The sequence below is a fragment of the Rhinolophus sinicus genome, linkage group LG13, assembly GCF_036562045.2.
Source record: "Rhinolophus sinicus isolate RSC01 linkage group LG13, ASM3656204v1, whole genome shotgun sequence".
NCBI classification, from domain to species: domain Eukaryota; kingdom Metazoa; phylum Chordata; class Mammalia; order Chiroptera; family Rhinolophidae; genus Rhinolophus; species Rhinolophus sinicus.
In genome coordinates this window covers 58,330,018-58,352,301 of record NC_133762.1, presented here as the reverse complement: position 1 = coordinate 58,352,301, position 22,284 = coordinate 58,330,018, and the positions used below count along the sequence as shown (strand labels likewise).

At 36.6% G+C, this 22,284-nt stretch overlaps 1 protein-coding gene across 2 annotated transcripts in view; it reads right to left on the bottom strand.

Annotated features, from left to right (window-relative positions):
- Nucleotides 1-3,957: 3,957 nt before the first annotated feature.
- Nucleotides 3,958-22,284, bottom strand: part of XRN2 (5'-3' exoribonuclease 2) — an 85,810-nt gene continuing 67,483 nt past the window's right edge. For both annotated transcript variants that reach the window (XM_019717479.2, XM_074318004.1), the window contains 3 exons: nucleotides 13,858-13,921; nucleotides 9,035-9,173; nucleotides 3,958-4,501 (listed from right to left, as the gene is read on the bottom strand). In XM_019717479.2, the coding sequence (XP_019573038.2) occupies nucleotides 4,436-4,501; nucleotides 9,035-9,173; nucleotides 13,858-13,921 (269 nt within the window). In that variant the 3' untranslated portion in view covers nucleotides 3,958-4,435. The remainder of the gene's footprint in view (nucleotides 4,502-9,034; nucleotides 9,174-13,857; nucleotides 13,922-22,284) is intronic.

The window sequence follows — 22,284 nt, the reverse complement described above, 5'->3', positions numbered from 1 at the left end:
GAAGTCCACATTCTGATTAATGCAAAACAAGAACTTTTTTTCTTCTTTTGCAATTAGTGTTTTGCAGATCTTTTGTAAAAACACAAATGGCCAGACTAGGTGAAACTCATTAACTGAAGAGGAGGATAAGTGTCTTCACAACCAAGAGGGAGGGCTGGCACAGGATCTGAGTGGAACAAAGCCCCCTCAAAGTTTAGCAGAGGCCACAGCCAAACTCGGTTTCAGAAATGCTAACTGCAGATGTAACATTTTCCTAAATGTTTTCGGGTTTTATCAGTCTAACTTATCCTTTCCAATTGAGACACAGAAACCAAAATCCAGAATCAAAGTTGCAGAGAGGAATGACAGGGATTACAGGTACTTTTCTGTAATCTGTTGGGGTGTAGATTAAAGTGATGTATGTGTGAGTGTGCAATGTTGAAGAACACAGGAAGGGTGTTTTGTATATGGAAGGGTGGGGGTGTAACCCAGTTGTCTTCTATTTAAGGCTTTGCTTAGAACTAAAAAGCTAATGGTCAGAACAAGTAGTCAGACTTATCAACAGATGTTGTGTTCAAACTCCATTCTGCTAGAGACTGTTTAAATTTAAAGCAAATCAGAGACTCAATCCTGTTTACTAAATGCCAAGCACCTTCCAAACACTTGCTTTGTTAGTTCCATTGAATACTGATGAGTTAGAAAGACTCTTACAATAAATTTGTGAATCATAATCACATAAAAACCCATTGATTGCGTTTTTAGATATGAATTTGTACATAAGAGAAAACAATGAATTATAGTGGCAATATAAATTTCAGATGTAGTTCAAAGTATGAATGATATTGACCAAATACTTAACGTTAACACTAACGTGTGGATAAAACCCTGTACGCTGATCATTTCACGGCTACTTGCCATGCCCAAAACCAGCAAGACAGGGAACTAGGATACATTTTATTAAAAAACTTTTACTGCTAGAATTGATGAGCATCTGGAGATTCAAAAACTATACTCAGACTATTCACATTTAGTCAGTGACTCCATCCCTCCAGTAAATATTGAGATAAATTTATGATTTCAAGATCACTTGCATTTTATTATTTTTAAGTTAGGAGGTAGTGGAATCTTCTGGGAGTGGTATTTTTGGTTTCATTTGTTTTTGCTTTAGAAGTTTACCTCCAATTGAATGAAATGTTTTTTATTTCAGTTTTATTTTAAATTCCATGTAACCTCCTTTCAGTAATTGTTTGGATGACTTCTAATAAGAGTTTAACCACAAATTCGCCTAACTAAGTTGTGCAAACTATTTTGTAATAGTGAATGGCATCATTCCCATGTTACACAAACCAAAGCATGTTGTCTCTTGGCCCTCATTCCATCAATGCGGTAATGGGGGAACAAGCAGCACAAGCATTCATTCAACTTAACCCTGAGTAGTAGGATGTTATTTTATTGTTATTTTATTAGTTTGTTGACTTTTTTTTTCTGGTTAGAATTAGTAGAGCTGTCAATCGTCAGGAATTGTCTGGCATCTCAGCTCCACGACTTCAGGGTGGGCAGGAAGAGTCGTCCGACGAGCACGATGGAGCCAGGCAGTCACACTCTGCCGGCTGGGAATGGGAAATCTTAGTAGACTCTCCGGAGAATGTCTACATTTTAGATCTTTAAGCATAACTAAATTCGTTTACGTCCAGGCTCAGAACTTAAAAGAGCAGCCTCAGAAGACAGAACATTTCCGCTCTTCCCTTACAGTTTCGGTGCCTTGGTGCAGGGAGTTGAGATGATGAAACTGGGCAGGTTGAGAAGCTGCGGCACCGCGTCCGGGGAACCGAGGGATGACGCTGCAATGTTCCGGCTTGCACACGACCACCCAAGGAGCCGGAGGTCGGAGCTTTCCCGCGCCCATCCTGCTCGACGCCCGCAGCTCGCAAGGCTCCGGGGCGGTCAAGCGGTGGGGGCTGTGACGGGACTCGCGGAGCGCGGGCCGCGCCCGGCAGCAGACGCGCGAGGAGCTGGAGCCCCGGCGCAGGGTACGCCCCACGTGCACCGAAGGCCTAGCGCTTCCGGGCTCTGCGGGACGGTGACCGGCAGTTGGCTGGGCCCGCGGACCCAGAACCTTACCTCTGAAAAGCAGCACGTAAGTCCCCGCCGCGCCAGGCCCGAGGCTCCCGGGCATCGCCACTACCAAGCCCCCTCTGCGAAGTCGCCGCGCCCCGGGGCCCGACTAGGTAGCGGTGAGCCCGACCTCCAATGCGCCCCAAGGAAAACGCAAGCTCGGGACCCCCAGCCCCACCCCAGCCTGTCCCCGACGTGCCGCGTCATCGCGCAAAAGTTAACCTACCCGTCTTTATCCCCAATTTGCCTAAGGCTAAATGGCAATCTAATAGTCATCTGTAGATGACTTTGCACTTTAACGTGCATTATCTCATTTGATCTTTAAAGAAAAGACAACTGCTCATTAAGAGCCCTTAGCACCACAATAAAATCCTGCTGTTTCCAGGTTCTAAGATTTTTTAAAGATTAATCTTTAATACGAGACCCTCAAAAACTTTGCCCTACTTAAAGATAACATAATACAGTTATTTTAAATTGGCCCCTTAACTATTTAATCTGAATATAGAGGAGTATTTGTAGCCTTGAACATTCCACTTAAAGTTCTAAAAATCTTTTGCTTGTTGAAATAACAGGACATTTCTGGAACACTCAGACATGCGGACAAGTTGGAAAGAGATGGAGGTAGAATAGAGAGAGATGGAAGCAAGGGTGAAGGAACGGAGGAGGCCCAGAAGTAAGGGTTCAGCTAGCTGGCAGATGTCCTTTAGAGCACACCACCTGTTAGAGGGAATCCAGCTGTCTTAATTTTTCCATCAGGATTTTTGTTTAGGCTTCTTCAAAACACTTTAAACATCAATTTTCAAATTCAATTTGAACAGTTACATGTAATTGTGAAAAAAAGCCAAGTCAAAACGGAAATATTTTACAGACACACTCATGACAGCTTAAAACAAAACTAAAGGTCTGACAAAATACAGGTTCTGTAGAAGTGTGCGCTTTGGGTACCTAAGAAGCTATACACAGTTAAGATATTTATATGGGCTTTGGAGTTTGCAGTACTTGATTAGGTGGCAATATACATTTTTAATATTTTGGAAGATAAATTAGAAAAATTTAGCAGAAGGCATTATCAGTTTAATGTTATTGTGAAGATAACATGTAATGGTTGTGTAATTCCCAGTGGAGACTGTCTTAATAAAGGACCCTGCTCTATTCACCCATTACCAGCAATGAACCTAATAGCTTCAAAATACCTTCCTATTTAAGGTTAAGGTGGGATCCCCCACCCCCACATATACTATTATTAACAAGTGTGCTTTACTTGAATATTAAAGCAAAAATGTCCTAAGTCAAAAGGTCAAAGAGAAATCTTATTTTATAGTCTTAGGCTAGAATAGAAAGAAGGAAACAAAGCAGCAAGAGTCTTTATATGTGTGTCTACATTTGTTGTGGTAATCAAATGAAAATGCATATGGAAGTGGTGTGTGTGAACTCCAAGCATAAATTTAAGGAATTATAGTGTGCTTAGTAGCAATGAAAAAAATGAGTACAAATTGGAATCTGTTATGAAACAATGCAAAACATATGCTAAGGAACTATGAATTCAACTTTTCTTAATAATTTTTTAAAAAGTCCTTAAAACTGGAGCAGGAGTCTACATGAAATTTGTAAAATGTAAATAATTTATTCTCACAAATAAATAAAAGTTAGCCAAATCAGTAGCTGACATACATACTAACATATGGGTTGGCTGGGTTATCTTGCTGAGCATATTCTCTTAACATCTACTTATTCACTGATTTTCTTTTGACATCTATTTGTAGAAATGAATTGTTTCCTGAAAAATTGATTAAAAAACCCAACATGTTTGGCCAAGATTTTCAAAGTTGAAATACTGTAAAAGAAGAACACAAGAGACCATAGTTTTAAGTTGTTGTTTTTTTAATAAAGTCCAGAAATTTCCATTAAGACAAGTACATTAATGAAATGTTTCCAAAGAAATACTGAACAATATACTCTAGTTGGCTGAAGGTTTCAGCTCAAGAGTTCATACCTAATTCTTGTGCATTAAAAATCAGCATGGATCTTAGATGATCTAGAATACACTGTGTTTTGAAATCCACAGCTGGTTTGATTTTCAACCATAATGAAAAACCAGTATTCCTATTCCATCAAAGTGTTTTACAAGCAATAATAAATTCAGATCCACTGTATTATGCAACACACATCTTTGGAAAGCAACATAAAACAGTGAGATCATATCAGTAGAAATATACACAGTTAAAAGAAATACACAAAGTACTGTAGTTTTCTTAAAAACTACTACTTGAGAAAGAAATCTTTCCACAAATAGCATAAAATTGTAGAATGATGAAAGGATTTGGGAAATTTTTACAAAAGCCTAATTCCAACTGTATCTTCCTGAGGGTGGTGGCAAAGGGTATTTCCTTCCTTCTCTGGGATATCCCTGAAAATAAGCAAAAGAAAGACTTTATTTTCTGGATTAATACCCCTGCAAAGAAATTAATTTTACATCTCTAGAGGAAAACACACCATAAAGAAGGTAAATATGTCTTAAAGGTGTATCACATGAAACATCTCCATAAATACATAGATGCTTTTGGTCTGCAGCTTTATATGTACAAAACCTGTTGCAAAGTGAGACGTTAGTACAAGTGCTACTACTGACAACTAACAAAACAGCCTTAACAAACAATTAAGAAGTTTCTTAACATGAACACAAATGAACTGTAGTTAGGTGTTTTGTGTAAAACACTTGCGGGTCTCAATCATCTCTATCAACCCCAGCAATAATTCAATCCATATTGTAATAAGGTGCCCACATTATCTTTAGACATATTACACTATGAAAGTCAGTTTGCTTAACCAACGCAGAGCTTGCTAAGTCAGTAAAGGCCTACTTAACTATTAATTTTAGGGATTTTTTGTTTGTTTGTTTAGCTATAAATAGTACAGCATTAAGTAGCACATTAGGTTATTACATATCAATTACTGGTGACATTCATAACATGTCCTAGTATGCTTGCAAATAACATTTCTGTACAACGTAAGAGAAATGTAACATTTCTTCCATCTCAATACTGTTTCTAGGCCTCCAGGATTCTGAAATGGACCCTGTCCCTGCCCCCTTGGTGTCACTCAGAGCAGTACAGTAAATTATAATATGAATATGTGTAGACCATTCAAGGACACAATGTAGGCTAAGGCCTTGTTTAGTCATATAAACTTCACTAAAGATATAGTGAAGTCATAATCATACTGTTTTTTAACAATGAACTACTACAACAGTGCTTCAAAAATTGCGATTTAATAAAAATCAGTGGAAAAGAGACTGAGAAAAAAATGTATTTCCAAAAGATCCTAAAAGAATTATAAATTTACCAATTGGTTTTTATCTCCTAAGTGAATAAGAATTTCACCTCCTGTAACAGCAGAGAGCTTCTTCAAAGGGAAGAGCTCCTCTGAAGGAGGAAGGAAAGATGATGATGAACTGGGGTCAGAAATACTGAAGTCCCAGCTCTGCTGCCGAACTGCAAATGTTTTAGGGTTTTAGTTCCTGACTGTGAAAATGAGGTGACTGAACTAAACAATCTCTGAGATGTCTTCTAGTTATAAGTATATCCTCATTTCAATAATACTCATTATTTAGATTGCCTAGTATCATCCACTCTAGTAACATAAAGTCTTAATCTGATAGTTAAAGAGTTCTTGGGCTGATAGTATTCAGGCCTGCAGGCAACACCAGGTAAGCAATTTAAAACCAGTTCATAGCACTGCAGGTACCAAACTCCACAAACACCACACACTCTGCATCACAGCATTCCGATCCTGTTCTCTGGCAAGGATTTTGATTAAAAGGCATATAAATACGGAACAGGGTGTCAAATGTCTGAGGGACAAACAGAATGAAGCAAACAGACCTCAGTCTTACATACTGCTAAAACCGGATGCTATAAAGAGAAGGAATGAAGCTTACATCAAACTAAATTTGTCTAGGAATTATTATACTCATTCAATGTTCAGCTGTTTAAATTTGGTAGAAAAACATGTAGAAAATTTTTTGATGAAGGAGAGATTTCTTTCCATAAGAGAGATCAGATGAATCAAGACAGGAGACTTCTCATTATATGCAGATGACATGATACTACCGTGGTTCCCTGAAAATAAGACCTAACTGGAAAATAAGCCCTAGCATGATTTTTCAGGATGACATCCCCTGAACATAAGCAAGCCCTAATGCGTTTTTTGGAGCAAAAATTAATATAAGACCTGGTCTTATTTTCGGGGAAACCCGGTATATAGAGAGAACCCCAAAGACTCCACCAAAAAACTATTAGAACTGATAAATTAATTTAGTACAGTAGCAGAGTACAAAATTAATATTCAGAAATCAATTGCACTTGTATACACCAATAATAAACTGTCAAAAGGAGAAATTAAGAAAACAGTCTCATTTACAGTTGCTTCAAAAACTATAAAATACTTAGGAATAAATTTAACCAAAGAAGTAAAAGATCTGTACTCAGAAAATTATAAGACACTGACGTGAAAAATTAAAGAAGATACATATAAATGGAAACACATACCATGCTCATGGATAGGAAGAACTAATATAGTTAAAATGTCCATACTGCCTAAGGCAAAATACAGATTCAACGCAATTCCTATCAAACTACCAAGTACATTTTTCACAGAAATAGAACATATAATCCTAAAATTTATATGGAACCATAAAAGACCTCGAATAGCCACAGTAATCTTGAGAAATAAGAACAAAGTGGGAGATATCACAAAACCTGACATCAAATCATACTACAAGCCTACAGTAATCAAAACAGCTTGGTACTGGCATAAAAACAGACACATAGATCAATGGAACAGAATAGAGAGCCCAGAAATAAATCCATGCCTATATGTCATTTAATCTACGACAGTGGAAGCAAGAATTTACAATGGGGTAAAGACAGTCTACTCAAGACAGTCTACTCAATAAATAGTGCTGGGAAAATGGACAGACACATGCAAAAAAATGAAGCTGTATCACCTCCTTACACCATATACAAGAATAAATTCAAAATGGATTAAAGACTTAAATGTAAGATCTGAAACCATAAAACTCCTAGAAGAAAATATAGGAAGTAAATTTGCAGACATTACCCTTTGTAATATTTTTACTGAGATAGCCCCTTGGTAAGTGAAAAAATAAACATATGGTATTACATCAAACTAAAGGTTTTTCACAGCAAAGGAAACCATCAATAAAACAAAAACACATCCTACTGAGGGGAAGAAGATAATTGTCAATGATACATCTGATAAGGGGTTAATATCCAAAATTTATAAAAAACTCATTCAATTCAACACCAAAAAAACAAACAACTCAATTAAAAAATGGGCAGAGGACATGAAGAGACATTTCTCTAAAGAGGACATGCAGATGGCCAACATACATATGAAAAAATGCTCAACCTCACTAATCATTAGAGAAATGCAAATAAAAACCACAATGAGATACCACCTCACTCCAGTCAGAATGGCTATCATCAATAAATCAACAAACAACAAATGCTGGCGAGGATGTGCAGAAAGGGATCGCTGGTGCTGGTAGGATTGCAGATTGGTGCAGCCACTATGGAAATCAGTATGGCGGTATCTCAAAAAACTGGAAATGAAACTACCTTCCGACTCAGAATTCCACCCTTAGGTATCTATCCAGAGAAATCCAAAACACTAATTAGAAAAAAAATATGGACCCCTGTCTATTGCAGCACAATTCACAATAGCCAAGACATGGAAACAACCAAAATGCTCATCAGTAGATGACTGGATTAAGAAACTGTGGTACATTTATACAATGGAGTATTACTCGGCCATAAAGAATGAAATTAAATCTTAGAATTTGCAACAATATGGATGGAACTAGAGAACATTATGCTAAGTGAAATAAGTCAGACGGAGAAAGACAAATACCTTATGATCTCACTTATATGTAGAATCTAAGAATAGAATAAACGTACAAACTAATCAGAAACAGTCTCAGAGATATAGAGAAAAAACTGTGGGTTGCTAGATGAGAGGGGGTAGGGATGAGGGAGAAGGTGAGGGGATTAGAAAGCACAATTGGCAATCACAAGATTGCCATGGGGATAAGAAAGACAGTTTGGGGAATATAATCAATAATGTTGCAAAGATTTTTTAGGGTACCCGATGGACACATGTCTTATTAGGGAGACCACTTTATGGCCGGCGTAGGTACTGGACCACTGTAGTGTACACCTGAAGTTGAATAATAATGAATGTCAACTATAATTATATATATGTGGTCAGGATATGGAGTACAGCATAAGGATAGAGTCAGTGGAACTGTAACAACTACATATGATGTCAGAATGGTAGTAGATTGGGGGGGGTTATCACTTTGTGAGGATGTCTATTACATTGTTTTGTACACCTGAAACTAACAAAAAAATTAAAATTAAAATAAAATAAAAAAGGACAGGAGACTTTTAAGATGAATAAAGCTAACAACTGAAAAGGTAGATTCCTGCTTTCAGCTTCTAGGAAATTATCATATATTATGTGAGATCTAGTTCATATTAAAATAAAAAGCAATGTCCTTAAAGGATAAACAATGTGTTCTGGTGACTGACCACATTCGTGCTAAATACCACTGAGTGCTGTTACTAAAAGGGCTTTTGGTCTGGAAATTCTTCAGCATCTTCAATGTATATAACCTATTTAATGAAGCAGATATTTACCCCATCGATACACATTTTTCTTCTCTCTATCGTTCCAATTTTAGTATATGTGCTGCTGAAGCGAGCACCGATATACACTTTTAATGAGGGACCAATGTTTAGCTGAGCTACCAATCAATAGCTTATCCAGAAATATTTTTCAGAAGTATGGAGTCCTGAGAGGCATGGTTAAGTACAAAGTGAGCAGTACGCTTTTCATCCTACAGCCCACAGAGCATCACCTGTCTCCCTCCACGATCATCACGTCTGGGTGGGTACCCGCCGGGTCCGGCTAGCATCTGATACTGGTTTGGCTGGAAGGCTGCATTTTGGGTTTGGAGCATCCGGTTCCATGGCAGCAGAGGTTCAGCCCCAACGCCTCTGTGGAAAAGCATCATGTATGCATTACAAGTCAGGCATCTTATACAGCCAAAAGCCTAAAACTGGCAGGTATCAACTCAATTTTAGGACAATTTTGCTGTATTTGTCATATGGGATATATAGTATCAGAGTGGCCTTTATGTCCCGCATATCACGCATAATCTGTTTCATGACGTATGAGCATTTATTAAATAGGGTGTTTAAAACGCAATTTAGAAAAGTCTGACTTAAAAAAATATTTTGTTCATTTTTCAACTGCGAAATTTCCTTTTTAGTCACATAAAGATTTAGACCCAAGACCTCCAAGTTGCCTACATTTAAGATGCTATCCAAAGAGTAAACATGTGCAAGACAAGAGGAGGAGGCTTTATTTTAAAAAATGTCCAGACTCGTTCTTGGAGTCCATTCTTTCTAGTTAATTGCAGGTTGCAAATGAATTCTTACTGCTGAGTATTTTGAATCTAGGGTAGGGGACTTCGCTGTTTTTTCCCATCCATTATTCTGCTCAATATGTCAGAAGGTCTGATCGGGAAGAAACCTTTTCAAGTTCTATTGATGCAGCTTTCAATTGACCATGGTGACCTAGCAACATGAGCACTAATTGGCATGGGCTGACTGGCATTTGGTGTACAGTTTACATGGGAACACAGATTCAACAGCTATTATAACCCAGTTTGCCAGCCCACATTACTAGTCAAAAGAAATGTTTTAATTGTCTTCAAGTGCCTATTTTAACTTTGCAGATACAAAGCAACAGGTATGATGTATAGAAATCATAACGTAATTTAAAACTGTCACATAAACAACATAGCAAAGATATATCTTCTAAAGGCAATCACCATTTACAATATACCTTTCTCCTTGATGCATTTTCCTCAACTTCAATTTTATAGAACAGTCAGTACAAATGATAAACGGAAAAAAATTCTCCAGTATATTTTAACATTAGAAGCTTTGGGACTATTAAAAATGTTAGGGGGAATTACAATAAAACTTTAAATTTGATACAGCATTGACTAGCTGGTATTAGTTATATATGTATCGGCGTATGAATTTCACTTTCTAGGTCTTAGGGGGGCAAAGCCCAAAGTTGGGCTCATTGGGTAATGCATTCTTCTCAGTTATTCAAGCCAAATCCATTCTCTCTACCCCCCCGCTCTTCTCCTTTCATTTGGAACTTTTTGTTTTTTTAAATACCAAAGATGATTATTTTTCTGTGATGGCTTGAAGAACAGCTCTCTGAAGCTCTCTAGAAAGGCCAATGCTATTCGTCAGTTCATGGTGAAATTAGAGCTCTAATAATATAATTTGCTGTACGTAAATCAATAAAATAAAAAAATAAATCTATATTTCAGAAAGAATATGCATATACTCAGAACTTTTCATTATTTTCCAGGCTATTAACACAAATATATTTTAGCAGGAATGCCTGATCTGTTTAGCAATAACAGCTCTGTGCACAAAGTCAGGAATGGTCGGTCTCTTCTGGTCACTGAAGAGTAAGGGTTAAGGTGTGTGCTGTGACCAAAGAGGTTCATTAAAACTGGGCCACTAATGCAAAACCCACATGCCAAAAATGCAACTCACACATTGCAACTCATGTATTAACTGTGATCAATTTTTCTTTTCAATTTTATAATGATAAAACTCACTCAACTGAGTTATAGGAAAATCTGCTAAGTATGGATAATATACATTATAAATGTAATTTTATAATATTTTATGTCCTAGAATTAGGTTAGGAATAAAGCCACAGTTTAAAAACACAAACTTCTCCTTTTTGTTTGAAGTTATTACTTAAAATGTTTTCAACAGATAATTTTCATTAAATAATTTAATTAAAATTAAACAGAAAGAACAAAGTAAGAGGGGCATATACTTTTTTTCCCCCTTTACTGGCAGAAAGGCCTTTGTTTTCCACAAGTCGATCAGATTTCTATACTTATTAATTTGTAAATGCAAACTGAAATTTGCCTTGGAAAATACATTTTAAATCTGGGAAAGAGGAATTGAGGTTAACACATTTTAACTTTTTTAAAATCAGTAGCCATCGATTGAGGCAAATCATCTGAGGCATTTGGCATCATGGATGGCAACAATATTCTTCAGTTTCTAAATTACTGTTTTGGAAAGTAGCTGGCAATATGAAGTTACTACTACCAATCTAGATGTTTTTAATTTATAATATGGCAAATCAGAATTTTTAAAGATTTTTCAATGCTAACTGAGTGTAACACCCAGTAAGTTAAAAATGAAATAGCCACCATGAATATGGCCAGAAAAGAGAAGCCTCCACTGGCAAGAACACAAATCATGGGACAGCGCTCAAGTGATGCAGAGAATTCAAATGTTGGACTTCTGTGCGTAACATTAGCACTAGGTTGTCTTTGTGTGGAGAAGCAAGGGGGAGGTGTTCCTGTTGTATTTTTAAGTTAAATAAATACATGAATTATATATACTATCTCAAAGTAGGAAATAATTTAAGAAACAGTGTAATTTAGAAAAAAGGTACACTCAAAATTTTTTTTGCTAAAGGATTCTCAACCAATCATTCTAAATTGTACAGTGGAAAAGTATTGAACTGAGGAGCAGTAATACCTGGTTCTGGTTAGAATCCTACTACTTACTAGTTGTGACATCTCAGCAAAGTCAAAGGGACTAAGATGGTTAGAATGAAAAGTGTACAGAAATGAGTGATGTACTGTATTTGCTAAGAGGCTAATGGAGAAATTTAGGATGGCTAAACTGAAACTTTGTTTTCTTTATGAATAAGTGGTGTATTTTTTAAATGACCATGATTTAAGACATATTACAGTATTCTACTATGCACACATTGAACTTTTGTTTTAAAGCATGACTTTAAATTTCTGACTAAAACTAAACCAAAAATCTCCCACAAAACTTGTTCCTAATTAGCTGGGTTCACAAAGTCAGTCAGGATAATACCAATACTTGGCCAGGGCAGAAGAACAAAGAAACGATGGACATCAGGACAATGGTGATGATCTTAGGAAAACTTCTAATGTGTAGAGGGAAGGAAAGCTATTGGGAAAGAGTGGCCCTGAAGTGGAAATAGATCCTTTATGTCCTTTGAAGTCCCTATGGCTTTACTATAATGTTATGCTCCAAGTATTCTGATGAGTTCTGTTCGAGTGAAAGTTTCTTAGTAAAGAATAACACAGATGAGAAACCTTAGTTAAGCTACTGAACTTTTGAGTGCCTCAGTTTCCTCATCTGTAAAAATAATATCTACTTTAAAGGGTTGCTAGGAGCAATAAATGATGTTTGTAGAAGCATGTTAACACAGTGCTGACACTTTGTAAGCAAATAATAAATGTTAGCAATTATTAATAATGTAGGAAAGAAGAAAGCAACACAGTGGGGAAACCAAGTCTTAAAATCAAACTTGACAGAAGTAATGCAGAAAGACAGTTGTTAAAAAAAGAGATCAGCTGTAACGTGATAGTAATATGTAACTTAGAAAAAAATCTGCCCTTTACTCATTTAATTTCTGTTTGGAAATGGTGCTACTCTGATGATGTTGAAGGAATACATACAGTGTGCCCTGAGCACTTATATTGACAAGCAAATACAGGCATTATCAGTTGTCAAATGCAGCTTGCACTAAGTAGTTGATACTATTAATAAACAACTGAACATGATTTCTTTTATCTTTCTGAAGAAAATAATGAAGTTTTGGAGTCTCTAAATAAAGAGTTTTCTTAAAAGGGGAAAAGCATTTATTACTCTGTTCATAACACTTTATTCATTTCAGATGTTAACAGATCAGAGTGCTAAAACACCAGAGGAAAGGGGACAAAACAGATTAGAACTGGGAATGCAAAGTAGGAAACCTTACTATGACTGGGGCTTAATTCATCTTAATACTAACTGAGGTTGGCAAAACCAGCATGAAGCGATAGATTTTAAAGCTGTCCTTTAAAAAATTATTCTACAGAAGTTAATATAATTATTCATAACATGCCTAGCTGTCTTGTTGTGTAGAGACCATCTGACTTAGAAGCACACAACTTATCAATGAAAGAACACATGTCAAACATCCCTTGTTATTAAACCATGTCACATTCTTCCTAGTCTGTGGTACTTATTAGACTGCAGATCCCATAATCCTCTTCTGAGTCCCTTCTGCGTTTAATTCAGTTCAATCTTAAGTAGTTAAAGAAACTGTTTTCAGTGGCAACTAATAACTACTGACCTACAGTGACACTGCCCTACAATAGACTTGTCAGCTCTGAAAAGTTGTACCAAAGACGCTGATTAGGACTTCAAGAGGTTTGTAGCAAGAATCAATGGTTGGTCTGTATTAATGCTGTGTTGCCTGCACAGAAATGATGAAAGTGGAACACCATTAGTTATGCCTCATTAAGCTACACAACCCTTCTAAAAAGAAATTTGTTTAGCCTTACCAAAACCTTGTACAATTTTAAGCTTTCTGTGTTGCATTTTTCAGGGCACCTCAAAAGCTTCAATAACAAAAGGCTAAGAACCAAGAAAAGTAAGAAAGTATATAAACATGAAACTTTTACTTCTACATGTTAACCGTCTATTTTCCTAAAGGACAGGCACAAGAGACACTGTTTAGAAGGGGAAAGTATATTTCAAACCATAGAGAAAACCCAAACCTTAAGTGTTGATATGGAAAAATATTTAAAAGTGATGTTACCTGTCAAATCTCTGCTGTTGGAAAAGGGGAGGAGGACCTCGCCAAGAATCCTGGGGCCTCATATCTGGAAAATAAACAGCAGATTTAAAAAAGTAATCACTTTTCAACTACCTAGATATTTTATAATTAAAAATTCTTGAAAAAATATTGAGACAGAATATAAACTAAATAAACTAGCATAATCATACACATGGGAAATGTAAAAAGATACAAAACTAAGAGGGTCAGTAAATTTGTTCGTTTTATTATTTTTCTTTTGGTAAACAGTTTTATAACCTTGGTCATTAAACTCACACATTTCTCTTTCTCTCAGCTATGTATGTATATATGTATGTGTATAAAGGTATATATACTTTTTATATTTATGTTTCAAATGCTGTGCAAAAAGAAGGGATTTAGGTTTTTTCCATAAATACAAACTTAATGTATAGTAACTTTAATAGAAATCCTGAAATTATTTCCCTAAACATGTAAGAAAAGGAACCCTAACTTACCTAGCTATCACAACAAAAAAACAGAGAGCACCAGGAAGATGAGTTAATAAAGGGGACCCCCCCACACTTTTCTATTGTTTTCTGATAGTCAAACCTCTTCCCATAAGACAAAACTGAATTAGCAACATCTAACTATAAGAAACAATTAAATGGCTGATTCTCCTCTATGTAAGCAGGATTAAAGGAACACCCCACAACACCAGTCAGTAGGGCGTTTAGTAGCTCAGTAGATTGGTATCAATCAACTGCCACTCTGGTCTCGTCTTGTCTACCACAGCCCTTTGCCCCGAAGTCACCGGTAACCAAACCCACGAGATGCCTCTCTTGGAAAGGAACGGGGAAGCCACCGTTAATTCCAAGAAGAATCCCATTTTGAAGTGAAAGAAAGGTGGCATCTCCAGTTGACTTAAGTCCCTTCTTTATCTCTTAAAAACCAAATTAGTGCAAACTGATAAGAATGCTGAGGAAATTTCATGGTGGTTATCAGATATTCAAAACCTGAATGGAAACTCAGGAAACTAATCACCAAAGAATTCACAGAAACAGGGCAAGAAGGATCACTAGTCTAGGCCCAGAATAACTTCTGAATTTCTACTACAGACTGTACACTATCAGACAAATCATAATTAGAGGATATAAAACCAGAAATTCTTAGAAAACAGTCATCATTTCATCTGTGTGACTTCTATGGAAAAACTCAAGATACATTTACCTTAACACATTTTGGTTTTTCAATGAGTTACCATTTATGAGAAAGCAATACATTGAAAAGTAAAATCAACATTTGGGTTACTTTTTCTGATCATTATTTTGTTAAACTTGAAGTTCAAATAGATATTGCATAAAAATTAGGTTAGTGAAAACTTGTTCAAGTGTTCCCAGAAGTACTTTGTTTTAGTTTCTTACATATATAAAATTAGCTAATATAACAAAAGTCAAAAGAAATATAGTGAATTTCATTCAGACTCCTGTCTAGCTCTGTACTTCACATGTTCCAGAGGCATTGTGGTCACCCTGGAAACATGCCCCCTTTTACCATTAAGGCTTAATTCCGTGATTCTAGTTCCATGGTGTCTCTTTATATATGGTATCATCAAAGAATACATACACTTCATGGTACACACAGAAGCTTCCACCCAGGATCCCTAATAAATTTAAAATTAAATGAAAATAATAAAAAAGACACATCTGCACTAAGAAAAGGCTTCAGAAGTGCTTATCTTAATGTTTTATGAAAAATATAGAAAGAAAGCTTGTATATTCAGAGAATGTCATCACCATCAGGAATACATCATTAGATTCAAATATACTACATGTTAGATTAAGCACAACAATATTTCTAAGTAGAATGAGGATGTAAAGTTAATTAAGTATAAATGATTTTTTGGAGGGGCAACCCTTCAATAGTCTTACTTATACACTAACAAGTGCCCAGAAAAATGACATAAGTTCCTATTACATCATTCTAATATACTAGGTACTTCCCACTCTATTTGCTTTTTCTTTCTATTTCTCACCTCCAGAACAATTTTTTTTTCACATAGACTCAACACATGCAAAACCTATAGTTTTGTTAAAACCTAACCAAATTTTGCAAGACTTAAAAATTGTCAAACAATTATTAAAACATCTCTTGCTTTCAATCCATAAAAGAAAAACATAAGGGATCAAAGACAAACTTCAAGGCTACCTTTAAACAAATCTTTTCATGTGGCTCTGAGCAAAACATATACAGCCCTTAAGTATACATAAAGCAAAAACATTTCCTGGCTGATAAGTAATGAAGTAGAAGGTAAAACAAACTTATTATCATTCATTTAAATGGCTCTAACAGAAGATCCATTCGAGAGGGAGCAAAAAGAATTCTGAGATAGTGAATTGCATTTCCAAAAGGTATAGGTAGAGGAAAAATGAGTTAATTTTTCCTTTGGTCTTTAAAAACATATCCCTTTTCTAGAGCTCTAAGGTCACACAAACCAAGGCTTCGCCAATAACTCCTCAAATGACAATTTACCTAATCAGCGTGGTAATCACAGAAAAGATTCCATGTTTACTAATTGCATTAATCAAAAATCACTTTTCAAATGCCGCTAATTGACAAGTTTACTGACTGAAATTAAGTGAAGTGACATATCAGACTCTCCAGGTTGTAGAAACAAAATGCTTTATTCACACCGAGTGTTCAGGGCTGCACTTGACTCCAAGAAGTTATCAGTAACCAGACAATTACTCATCAGCCAAAAACTGACACACTAAACACAAATCAAAGACCAACAGTAAGAAACACCTACAGCAGATACTTGACAGAGTTTGCAGTTTGACAGAATGGCCTTTCTTGAGTGTAATTTTGCAGCACCATATGAAGGAAATAGTAGCTATGATACTAAAAATATTTTAAGAGATTGATAAAATGGGTTTAGATGTTTATTTTACTAAAACAAACTATTTCTGACTAAATTTTAAGTTCAAAATTCTATAAAAAAGGAAACCAATCTTTTAATCATTTAATACTCTCATAGTACTCACTATGCGTCAGGCACTGTTTCAAGTGCTTGATAACTTAAACTCATTTATTGTAAATATTCTGTGAGATGGGTATTCTCTGTACCATTTTAGAAATGAGGAAACGGCAGTACTGACAAAAATCTTCCTAAGGTCGCAAGGCTATTAAGGGGCAGAGTGAAAGCCACAGGATAGGTAAGTTCTCTTAACCACTCCCCACTACACTATGCTACTCCAAGTTTCACATACACTTGTGCTGTTGGTTGAGGTGACTCTTCATGTTATTTTATTTCAGAAGGATCAGAGGAGAACCACCTCCTCAACCAGGAGGCTCAGAAGAGGCTTAGGACTTTTCAAGAAGGCAGTTTAGGAATTTGAAATTTTCCAACATTTCGAAAGTTTAGAATTAACATTACACATATCTAATTAAAAGAGGAAGGAAAAATAAATGTAATTAACACATGCACTTTGGTAGTAATTATCTTGACAAACATGGATTCATGGAGAAAAAGTAAGAAAAGGTCTTGGTTAAAATCAATGAAATCACTGCCCCTTTAAAAAGGGTAATACTACCATAAAAGATTCAGTATTCAAAAAAATATATGGCCTTTGAGCGGCTTTTCTTTGTGCTCAGGCTCAATCCTAATTCTTTGGAGTGTACTATCTCTTCTAATAAACATCTCTTTCACCACTTTAAAAAAATATATATATATATTATATATATATGATCAGATAAAAATTACAACAGGATACAGAGATACAGATGGATGGATGGATGATAGACTGAGCTATGTATGAAGAGTATTGGGGAAACATCACAGAACATGGGATTTCATTTCTTGATAGTTGGCAGCCATTTGTCTGGGCTTATCATACAACTGTGACCATTTACTATCGGGCAATGACCATTCTAGATTAGGTCAATTATTTACCCAACACATCTCTCACAAAGGTTATCAGGGACTAATTTGTGATATGACATGGCTATACGCTAGGAAGTCCAACCTCATATAAGTTCTCTTATAACCAAGGGCAATTAAAATTAATCTATCCAAATCCTCTTGAACTTTTACATCTCTGGCTTATCTGCAGATACTTCCCAATTTTCTCTCTCCAACCATCTTCGCTCTCCAGCAACTATCAGATCCATATTACTAACTCCTGACAGATGACTTAAATGTCTTCAGCACTTCAACCTCCACCAATGTTACATTCATCATATTCTTCCATAGTCCTTCACCCTCCTGGGTTTCCAAATTCTGTTAAAGGCATCATTAGTCACCCAGGTATCCACAGTGTACACGTGAGCCTCATCTTGAACCTTCTCTCTCCCTCACTTGTCACATTCAATTATACAGCCCTTCAGTTTCTCCTCTCCCACTTCCTCCACTTTGAACCTACTTTGCCAAAAATCACTTTGAACCTTCATTATCTCTTCCTAACTAGAATCACCACCAAGTCTTTTCCATAGCCAACAGAGTTGTGGTTCGAGAAAGGAGATGTAATTATGCATTCCTCTGGTTTAAAAAACTCTTACAAATAAACTCATACACAAATTAATAAATCAGCAAGGGACAAGAACAGAAAATTTATGAAAGAAAAACTGGTTAGTAAAAATATGATCAGGCAGCAATTTAAAAAAAATCATACCTTAAAACAAAAATACATTCTTCCTTGCTTATCATGTTATAAAGAACTTTTAAAAAACGGTAACACCTGGGATCGGTGGAAGCTGGGATATTAGAAATTCTCACCTGCTGCTATCATAAGTGTAAACTGGTATGCGTTTACTTGGAGGTTAATGTAGGGATATTAACCAAAAGTCCATTCAACATACCTTTTCATCCAGCAATACCACTTGTAGAAATTTAGTTTATAATTAAGAAAGAAATCTATTTTAAAAGATTAGAAGCAACATAAGTTTAAAAGTTAAGCAATATACTTATAAGTTATCCATGACTATATAATTAAAAAGAATTGAAATCCAGAAACATATTATGAAGTGAATGACAATGAACATATGACACATAACAAAAGGAATGTGTGACAAAGCTAAAGTTATGAGAGGAAAATTTATTATAATCAAGTGCATATATTAGGTAAGAAAGACTGAAAATAAATTACCTAAGTCTTCATCTCCAAAAATGATTAAAAAAGAACACCACTTTAATTCTAAAGAAACTAGAAGAATGAAGGCAAAAGCAGAAATCAACAGAAAACAAGAGAGGAAGGAAAAATAAATGTACTTAAATGGGGCTGGGGGGTGGGTGGGTGAAGGTGGGGAACAACCACAAAGCTAAAAGTTAATTCAATGAAAAAACAAACAAAAAACTAACAAAATTAAACAGGCCCTAATAACACGAATCAAGAAAAGGGGCACAGCACACATTACCAACACCAGGCATTAACTTTAAAGTCTTATAGTCATTAAAAAGATATTAATAGTGTATCATGAGACAAAGGAGGCAAGAATATACAATGGGGTAAAGACAGCCACTTCAAAAAATAGTGTTGGGAAAACTGGACAGACACATGCAAAAAAATGAAACTGGACCACCTTCTTACACCATATATAAAAATAAACTGAAAATGGATTAAAGTCTTAAATGTTAAGACCTGAAACCATGAAACTCCTAAAAGAAAACATACGCAGTCAACTCTTTGACATCGGACTTAGCAATATTTTTTTGGATATGCCTTCCTAGGCAAGGGAAACAAAAGAAAAAAATAAACAAATGGGACTACATGAAACAAAAAGTTTTTGCATGGTTAAGACCATCAACAAAATGAAGAGACAACCTACTGAATGGGAGAAGATATTTGCCATTAATATAATACACAACAATAAGGGGTTAGTATCCAAAATATATAAGGAACTCATAGAGCTCAACATCAAAAATACAAACAATCCAATTAAATCATAGGTAGAGGATCTGAACAACTATTTCTCCAAAGAGGACATATAGATGGCCAACATACACATGAAAAGATGCTCAACGTCACAAATCATCAGGGAAATGCAAATCAAAACCACAATGAGGTATCACCTCTCACCTATCAGAATGGCTATCATCAATGAATCACTAAACAACAAGTGTTGGTGAGGATGTGGAGAAAGAGGGCCTGCACATATGGTTGGTAGGATTGTAAATTGGTGCAGCCACTAGGAAAACAGTATTTAACATCCTCAAAAAATTAAAAATAGAACGACTATATGTCCCAGCAATTCCACTGCTGGGTATTTATTTAAAGAAATCTAAAACTCTAATTTGAAGTTGAGATGGCAGAGTAGGTAAATGCTGTGCTTGCCTCCTCCCATGACCACATCTAAATTACAACTAAATCATAGAACCACCATCCTTGAGGACCAAACGAAGACTAGCTGAACAGAACTCCTCTAAGAATATAAAGAAAAGCCACAATGAGACTGGCAGGAGGGGTGGAGACGTTAAACAGGCTGGTCCCACACCCATGTGTGGCAGCTAAGAATCAGGAGGGATAGCTCTGCTGTGGAGGTCCACCCTGAGGAGCAAGGGGTCCCAGCTCCCCACTAAACTCCACAATCTGGACCACCAGTACCAGGAAGAGAAGTCTCTACAACATTAGGCTGTGAAAATCAGTAAGGATTCTGTTTAGGTGAGATAGAGGGCTGCTGGAGTTGCAGTATTCCTCATAAAGGGCCTGCGCATGGACTTCCTCGCTGATGGACTCACTCCCTCTGAGTTCTAGTGCAGCACCTATAACAGCACTAGGAACATACGAGGAGGAACTGAAGTATCTAGCTTCAGGGCGAGAACTGGAGGGGCAGCTCTGGCCAGGATAGAAGTGCTGGCAGGCAGGTACAGGTGGGTGGCAATGCTAAGCCTCCAGCAAACTGGCTAAACACTGCTCAACACACCCTAGTAATTCCCTGAGAACCCACCCCACCCAACTCGCACACAGGCCCAAAGCTCTTTCAGTAGCTGTAATTCACTAGTAGGCAGCCCTGGTCCACGTTCCTGACTTCCCTAAAATCTCTGAAAGATCTATAAACTCCAAAGAAGCAGCTACTGGCCTTAGCATGCCCTGTAACACTTGGTAAGTGGTTGCCATCATAGTACTAGTGGCAGCCAGCCTCGTTTCTCAGCATAGCTAATCCCAGGAGCCTCCAAGCTCAGCACAGGCAGCTACCAACCTTGGCCAGCACCAGAGCTCCTCCCAAGAGGTCCCAGAACTAACACACCCTGTGACTGGCTTCAGACCACACTAGAACACTACTCGATTAGCTCCACAAAAAACAAACCCAAGTGGTGGACTCAACAAGCACCAGAGCCCCACTACAGAGAAACCAATAGGTTAGGTCAGCCCCTACTAACAGTTCATCTACTGTAGTCACAGCCACTCCTAACAGTCAGCCTGAGGGTCAATCTCACTCACTGATGTACCAAGAGCAAATAAGGCTCAACTATAACAGGAAGGGACACACAACCCACACAAGGGACAACCCTGGAGCATTTCGTTCAGGTGACTCAGAGAGACTACACCACTGGCACCACAAGCCACCGACTACATGAGGCCACCCTACCAAGACTGGGAGACGTAGCAGATTTACCTAATACATAGAAACAAACACAAGGATGCAGCCAAAATGAGGAGACAAAGAAACATGCCCAAAATGAAAGAACAGGACAAAAGTGCAGAAAAAGAAACAAACAAAAGAGAGGCAAGCAATCTACCAGATACACAATTCAAAACACTGGTTATAAATATGCTCAATTAAACTAGGTGAAGAATAGATGAATTCAATGAGAACTTACACAAAGAGATAGAAACCATAAAAAAGAACTAGTCAGAAATGAAGAACGCAATAACTGAAATAAAGAATACATTAATTAGACAGAATCAATGGCAGATTAGATGAAACAGAAGATTAAATTAGTGATTCGGAAGACAAGGTAGCAGAAAACACCCAAAAACAAACAAACAAAAATAAAAACAATTAAAACATGAGAACAGTTTAATGGATCTCTGAAACAATATAAAGTGCAATAATATTAGCATCATAGGGATACCAAATGGAGGAGAGAGAAAGCAAGGAACTAAAACCTATTTGAAAATATAAAGACTGAAAACTTGTTAACCTGGCAAAGGAAATAGACATACAAGCCCAGGAAGTGCACAGTCCCAAACAAGATGAAGCCAAACAGGTCCACATCAAGACACATTATAATTAAAATGGCAAAGGTTAAAGACAGAATCCACAAAGCAGCAAGAGAAAGGCAATTAGTAAATATAAGGAAGCTCCCATAAGACTGTCAGCTAATTTCTCAACCAGAAGGGATTGGCAGGAAATATTCAAAGTGATGTCAAGCTAGGACCTACAACCAAAATTATTCTACAAAGTAAGGACAGATAAAGAGCTTCCCAGACAAGAAAAAGCTAAAGAAGTTCA